The sequence below is a fragment of the Limanda limanda genome, chromosome 3 (assembly GCF_963576545.1).
Source record: "Limanda limanda chromosome 3, fLimLim1.1, whole genome shotgun sequence".
In the NCBI taxonomy this organism is placed as follows: Eukaryota; Metazoa; Chordata; class Actinopteri; order Pleuronectiformes; family Pleuronectidae; genus Limanda; species Limanda limanda.
Window position 1 is genome coordinate 1,971,531 of NC_083638.1, and position 7,915 is coordinate 1,979,445.

Genomic DNA, 7,915 nt, shown 5'->3' on the forward strand with positions numbered 1-7,915 from the left:
TCTCTCCTCTTCATCATCTCTCCTCTCCATCGTCTCTCCTCTTCATCATCTCTCCTCTTCATCATCTCTCCTCTTCATCATCTCTCTTCATCGTCTCTCCTCTTCATCATCTCTCCTCTTCATCATCTCTCCTCTGCATCATCTCTCCTCTTCATCATCTCTCCTCTTCATCATCTCTCCTCTGCATCATCTCTCCTCTTCATCATCTCTCTTCATCGTCTCTCCTCTTCATCACCTCTCCTCTTCATCACCTCTCCTCTTCATCACCTCTCCTCTTCATCACCCCTCCTCTTCATCATCTCTCCTCTTCATCATCTCTCCTCTTCATCATCTCTCCTCTTCATCATCTCTCCTCTTGGTCATCTCTCCTCTGCATCATCTCTCCTCTGCATCATCTCTCCTCTTCATCATCTCTCCTCTGCATCATCTCTCCTCTTCATCATCTCTCCTCTTCATCATCTCTCCTCTGCATCATCTCTCCTCTTCATCATCTCTCCTCTTCATCATCTCTCCTCTTCATCATCTCTCCTCTTCATCACCTCTCCTCTTCATCATCTCTCCTCTGCATCATCTCTCCTCTTCATCATCTCTCCTCTTCATCGTCTCTCCTCTTCATCATCTCTCCTCTTCATCACCTCTCCTCTTCCTCCCTGCAGACTGGCGAAGAAGTCGTGGTTCGGTAACTTCATCAACCTGGAGAAGGAGGAGCAGATCTTCATCGTCATCAGAGACAAACCTCTCAACTCCATAAAGGCCGACATCGTCCACGCCTTCCTCTCCGTGAGCTCCGCCCCCCTTGTTTCCCTCCGTGGTGACTTCCTGGTTCTCGTCTCTTCACTGACTCTGGATCTGTTCCTCTCCCTCAGATCCCGAGTCTCAGCCACAGCGTCATCTCTCAGACCAGTTTCCGGGCGGAGTACAAGTCCAGCGCCGGGCCCACGGTGTTCCAGAAGCCGGTGAAGTTCCAGGTGGACATCACCTACACGGAGAACTCGGGCGCCACCAAGGAGATCGGGATCTACTCCGTCACCTTCACTCTGCTCTCAGGTGCGAAGCTTCCTCCGCCCGGCTGGACCCAGCTTCTGGTTCCAGGTTCCATCTGATCTGTTAGTTCTGGTTTCACGTTGTAAATCAGGAACTGAAGAATTTAATCTGACGTATTCATCACCTACGTGGGCGGAGTCTACCGATACTTGACTCTGATTGGTTTGTAGACGGAGTCTGAAGAGGGCGTGTCGTCAGTTAGTCTTTCTGTTCTTTTAATTTACTAAATCTATCTTCCTCTATCTCCTCTTTCACATTTTTGTAAATAAAATATAATAAAATTAAAACATTTACAGACATTTCAATGTTTTTCACAATCAGGACAAATAAAAAGAAATGTTGCATCATCAGGCATCACAAATAATAATGTATAACATCAAATACAATATAATACAATAGGATCTAACACAGGCGATGGTGGTTCTGCTCCTGACGTTGCTATTCAACGATAAATAAATAAAACAACTAATAGAAACTCTACAGACAGCAGATCCAATAATTCATCATTTTAAAGTCAACACAAAGGAAACAAGAAAATACATCAAGTAGAGGAAACGACAGATTGTTTTTCAATTGGGTTGATTGATTGATGAATGATTGATTGATTGATTGATTGATTGGTTGATTGATTGATTGATTGAATGATTGATTGATTGATTGATTGATTGATTGATTGATTGGTTGATTGATTGATTAATTGATTGATTGATGAATTGAATGCAACTCGCCAATAAACCAAACAAAGAAGAAAAATCAAGTCAGTTGATTAAAGTGTTTCGAGAGTTGATTTAAAAATAGTTCATATCTTTATATTCAAATTGATTCTCACAGGAAATTCTTCTTCCTCAGCTGATCTGCATTTTGCTGATGTCAGTTACTCGAGTATTCCTTTAAAAGCAGTACTTTTACTTCTGACAGAGTATTGTTACTGTGTTTCGAGTATTCTTTATGAGCAGTACTTTTACTTCTGACAGAGTATTGTTACTGTGTTTTGCGTATTCTTTATGAGCAGTACTTTTACTTCTGACAGAGTATTGTTACTGTGTTTTGAGCATTCTTTTATGAGCAGTAATTTTACCTCTGACAGAGTACTGTTACTGTGTTTCGAGTATTCTTTTAAAAGCAGTACTTTTACTTCTGACAGAGTATTGCTACTGTGTTTCGAGTATTCTTTTAAAAGCAGTACTTTTACTTCTGACAGAGTATTGTAACTGTGTTTCGAGTATTCTTCATGAGCAGTACTTTTACTTCTGACAGAGTATTGTTACTGTGTTTTGAGTATTCTTCATGAGCAGTACCTTTACTTCTGACAGAGTATTGTTACTGTGTTTTGAGCATTCTTTTATGAGCAGTACTTTTACTTCTGTCAGAGTATTGTTACTGTGTTTTGAGCATTCTTTTATGAGCAGTACTTTTACCTCTGACAGAGTACTGTTACTGTGTTTCGAGTATTCTTTTAAAAGCAGTACTTTTACTTCTGACAGAGTATTGTTACTGTGTCTCGAGTATTCTTTGATACTTTTACTTGTTCCTGTGTTTTATTTTGAAGCTGTTGTTTCCTGTCCAGGTCCGAGTCGACGTTTCAAACGTGTGGTCGAGACGATCCAGGCTCAGCTGCTCAGCTCCAGCGACCAGCCGGGCGGTCAGCCGCAGATATCCGGTGAGTGAACACCCCCCACCCACCCACCCCCCACCCCTCCCTCGGCCACGCCTACACCCCCGACCCTCCACGCCCTCACAGCCTCCCTCCTCCCCCCCCGGCATCCCTGCACTGCCTCACGGCCACGCCCACGGCTCGGACCTGCTCGGCTCGGCTCTGCTTTTAGCCACGGCATCTCCACGTGCATGGCCCTGCCACATACCATGGCGTGCACACACACACACACACACACACACACACACACACACAGACACACACACACACACACACACACACACACACACACACACACACACACACACACTCAGCTGTAGGAACGATCACTACTGCAAATCAGATTGTGGTTTATCGTGGGCAGAACGCCCGACGCTGACTCAGCAGAAAACACACAGGTCGAGAGTGCTGAGGGATGTTTACACAACTGTACACAACAGCTGTGTGTGGAGGAGCTGGTGCATTAGTGTGTCTGTGTGTTAGCGTTGAAACGTCACATCCTGTCGGACGCCACGAGTCGGAATCAATCAATAGATTCTGATGATTCTGAGACGCTGCAGCTTTTAAACATGTAAAGAACGAGTCGTCTGTTCTGTTGCTGTGTGGTTATTTACTTGAAGATGCTTCCCCCTGGTGGTGAGGCGCAGTAACTACACACACACCTGGACACACAAATACACCGAAAATAAAAATCAGATATTACTTTTAATGTAAAAATAAGATGATTCGAAATGTTTTTTAAAGACAGACTCAAACATGTAAATTAAATGATATCAAAAATATTAAAAAAATTGATGATTAATAAATATTAATATAACATAAAATGATGAAAGCTGGGTATATGAATCTGTGTTCAGCCCTTTTAGCTTCATAAACATACATATACATTAATATTTAAAATAAAATACATTTCAAAGGCGTAAATGTAAATATATTAATAGCTCATTAAAAAGTTTCAATATATAAATATAAAGTTGATTTTATTAGTTACTGTTTAATACATTTATGACTTTGAATGTGAATTTGAGTTAAAACCTTCACCAGCCGTCAGTCGTCATAGAAACAGATTTAAACACATTTATAGTTGATAGCTTGTTAATAAATAATATAAATATACATTAATATTCAGAAAAATGGAGACGATTGTTAAATTAATCACACGTCAGCAGCTTCATTCATGATTCATGTTTCAGTCGATATGAAGACAACAGGAACTTCTCACCACCAAGTTATTAAAAACGTTTTAATGGGAAGAGATTTAGATTAAATTAAATATGAGTCATCGCATCAGACGGGATCAACCACCACATGTCGCTCTGTCTCTCTCTCTCTCTCTCTCTCTCTCTCTCTCTCTCTCTCTCTCTCTCTCTCTCTCTCCTCCTCCTCCTCTTCTTCCTCTTCCTCTCTGTCTGTCTCTCTCTCTCTCTCTTCCTCCTCCTCCTCCTCCTCTTCCTCTCTGTCTGTCTCTCTCCTCCTCTTCCTCTCTATCGTTCACTCTCTCTCTCTGTCGCTCTCTCTCTCTCTCTCTCCTCCTCTACTTCTCTGTCTGTCTCTCTGTCTCTCTCTCTCTCTCCTCCTCTCTGTCTGTCAATCTCTCTCTCTCTCCTCCTCCTCTTCCTCTCTATCTGTCGCTCTGTCTCTCTCTCCTCCTCTTCCTCTCTGTTTGTCGCTCTCTATCTTTCTCTCCTCCTCTCTATCTGTCGCTTTGTCTCTCTCTCCTCCTCTTCCTCTCTGTTTGTCTCTCTCTCTCCTCCTCATCCTCCTCTCTGTCTGTCGCTCTCTCTCTCTCCTCCTCTTCCTCTCTGTCTGTCTCTGTCTGTCTCTTTCTCTCTCTCTCTCTCTCTCTCTCTCTCTCTCTCTCTCTCTCTCTGACTCTCTCTCTCTCTCCCTCTCTCTCTCTCCTCCCCTTCCTCTCTGTCTGTCTCTCTCTCTCCTACCCTTCCTCTCTCTCTCTCTCTCTCTCTCTCTCTCTCTCTCTCTCCTCCTCTTCCTCTCCACATCACCCTGCTTCCTGCCATCTTCAGCTTTACTCTCTATCGCCACCTGGAGGCAGTGAACGACTCGCATGCTGAATGAAGAGCGAACCTAGAACCTCACAAACAAACCGGCTCCACACTCTCTGTTTGTTTGTGTGTGTGTTTGTGTTGAAGGTTCCGTTCACACTCAGTTGTGTGTTTGCAGCTCGTGGACCTGATGCACTAAACTGAGCATGCTCTGTCCATGTGTGTGTGTCTGTCTGTGTGTCTTTGTGTGTGTGTGTGTGTCTGTCTGTGTGTCTATGTGTGTGTGTGTCTGTCTATGTGTGTGTGTATGTCTATGTGTGTGTGTGTCTGTCTATGTGTGTGTCACAGTGATGAGACACTGAACATGTGGTTGTTTCCTCTTGTTGCTTTTGGCGTAAAAACCAGAGAATCTTCATGTTTGAGAAAAGACAGCGAACAGTTCGATAGTCATGTGTGTGTGTGTGTCTGTGTGTGTGTGTGTGTGTGTGTGCGTGTGTGTGCGTGTGTGTGAGACAGTGGCAGATGGATTTTACTGACACGTGAACGTTCAGCCAGTTTCTCACCCTTTCTCCATTTGAACAGAATTATTGAGGAATAAGCAGCTGATCAGTTTCAGACCTGGTGAATGATCAGCTGTGACTGGACCACAACAGATTAATAATATAAAATTAGCTGGATTATTGATTTAAGATTGATATTAATTCCTGTAAATGAGCTGGTTGTTCCAGATTCTGGATCCTGAGGTTTAAAAGATATTGATCGGATCTAACGTGATCAGCAAGTCAGTCGGCTCGTGGTCATAGAAAAATGTCAGAGTGATGTCTCTTCACTCTCAAACAATCTTTTTCTAGAATTCAATTGTCAGTGGACGTCTGTTAATTGGGACAATTTCCTGTCTCTCGGCGTTTCCACTTCCTGTCAGCTGTTCGCTCTCTGTGCATGAACCTGAGACCACGTGACCACGACAGAATCAAATCTCTCAGCTACGATTAAATCATAAAAGCAGGAAACTGCGTGATGAGCTGAACCTTCACGTGTGTGGAGCGTTGATCTGGAGCCGAGGAGGCGTCAGTGTGTGAGTTGGACGCCAGCTGTGGACGAAGCGCTGGGCGGCGTCTCTGACTCTGTCCTCTGCTCTCAGTTGTCTCTCAGCGCCCAGCGTCTTTGTCCAGTAAGACACCGAAGCGTGGTAAGACGGCCCGGAGCGGCCGGGGAGCTCCCGGCAAAACAACACAATAACTCTGGCTTCTAACGCACACACTGGCAACATCCTGGAGCCGATCACCGCCCCCCCCCACCACACACCGTCTGCACTAACACGTGTGTGAGAGATGAATAAAAACAAATGTTCATCTTAACAAGATAACAATTATGACTAAAATACGCTGTTTGTTATTGTTATTAAATATTGTTTGATTTGTGGCCGGCTGTAGATCATAACCCCCCCACCTCCTCCTAGTCAGCAGATGGGACACGGACCAAACAAAGAGAATTCTGAATAAAATTAATTTATCTCAAAGATGATCAGTCTCAGTGTCAATCAAAACGTTTCATCAAATAACGAAATCAAATCAAACTCATCAGAAACACTTGAACAAACATCAGTGACGTAAGAACTGAAAAGACAGAAACCTTCTTTAACAAACATGTGTTTAACGTCTCCCGTGTCCCATCCGCTAACATGGAGGAGCTGAGGTGTACGACCGATACTGCAGCCGGCCACCAGGGGGCGCTCCAGGCTCTCTGGCTTCACTTTCAGATCAAGTGACTTGAGAAGATGACTCATGTTTGATCGTGTGAATGTTTGAGTGACTGAGTAACAATCTGCATGACGACGCTTCACACTGGGTTAAAGATAAATAACACACACACACACACACTCTCTGACTCACACACACACACACACACACACTGTTGTGGAATAAGAATGATGGTAAGTGTCTCTAACGAGTCTCACGTGCACTGTGCTGTTGTGCTGTTGCACGTTTGCATTGGTCCACGTTAAGAGTCTGAACAGATGTTGTCATGATGGATGTTGACGTGACGGAAGCGAACGGACGCTTTGGAAGAAGTTCACACAAATCAGATTAATAATCCACAGAAACAATATGTTTGGTATCAGGCAGATTAATTTTTACTTAAAGTCCACTCGTCTCTTTCTATTAATTGTATTTCCATCAGGCAGCTTCTTGGTCGCCTGTTGGTGGCGTCATGTCTGATTAAATAACCTCTTTTATCAGATCATATGATAATGTCACTCTGGTAAAGTGCCTTGAGATTATGTTTATTAGGATTTGGTGCTATACAAACAAATTAAATAGATTTAAATCAAGAGTGATTTCTTTAAATTGAGGAACTTATTTGCATGAAATCTAATATTTCCTTTAATTTCCCTCTGGATTAATAAAGTCTCCATCTATCTATCTATTATTCTGCTAAAAGTTCTTTATTAAAGAGATGGGAGCTAAAACTAATCAGAGCAGTCCCCACATGTGGCAGCAGAGGGCGCTGCTGCTCAGTTCATCTTCCAGAGCTCCTGCAGTTCCTCCTCCGTCCAGCAGGAGAAACAGAGACGTTCAAACACAACTGAGTCTCCTTTTCTCCAGCTCCACTCCTCCTCCTCCTCATCCCTCCATCACCACCTCCTCCTCTCCTCATGTTAACCCCATTGCTCATCTGTTGTTTGTTCTCTCTCTTTCTCTCTCTCTCTCTCTTTTCTCCTTCCTTCTCTTCTCTTCCCATCTGTGTAGGCAGCCCGTTGAGTAACTTCTTTGACGTAATTAAACAGCTTTTTTCAGACGAGAAGAACATCCAAGCGTCGCACCCCCCCGGCTCGCCCGCCACGCCTAGCTCCCCCGCCAAGCATGCCCCCCCCGGCAGCAAGCCCAGCCAGCCCCCCCCGCCCAGTGACTCTAAGTGCCCCCCCGGCAAAGACAAAACAAAGACGGCCGCCGGCAACAGGACACAGGAGCAACCTTAAAGAGCTAGCGCTGCATGTAGCGGACGAGCGGCCGTCGGGTTGTTAAACGGGAGCGCTGCTAGCTCCGCCCCCTTTAGCTAGCCGGAAAACAAACAAAAAAATAAACAGATCTACTTTTTGCCTATAAATTTTCTACCGTATAAACAGGAATGGCTCTTACAGTTAAAATCAGTATTTTACAATAAGTAGCAGATGTAGCTGTGTCGTCCCTCTCGTCCGCCCCCCCCCTCCGGT

General features: G+C 44.1%; 1 protein-coding gene across 1 annotated transcript in view; it reads left to right on the plus strand.

The window, feature by feature from the left end:
* LOC132998081 (serine/threonine-protein kinase BRSK2-like) overlaps positions 1-7,681 on the plus strand; it is an 87,393-nt gene extending 79,712 nt beyond the window's left edge. Inside the window, exons 17-20 of the mRNA XM_061067571.1 lie at positions 657-780; positions 867-1,047; positions 2,612-2,704; positions 7,452-7,681. Coding sequence (XP_060923554.1) covers positions 657-780; positions 867-1,047; positions 2,612-2,704; positions 7,452-7,681 — 628 coding nt within the window. The remainder of the gene's footprint in view (positions 1-656; positions 781-866; positions 1,048-2,611; positions 2,705-7,451) is intronic.
* The last annotated feature ends 234 nt before the right edge of the window (positions 7,682-7,915 follow it).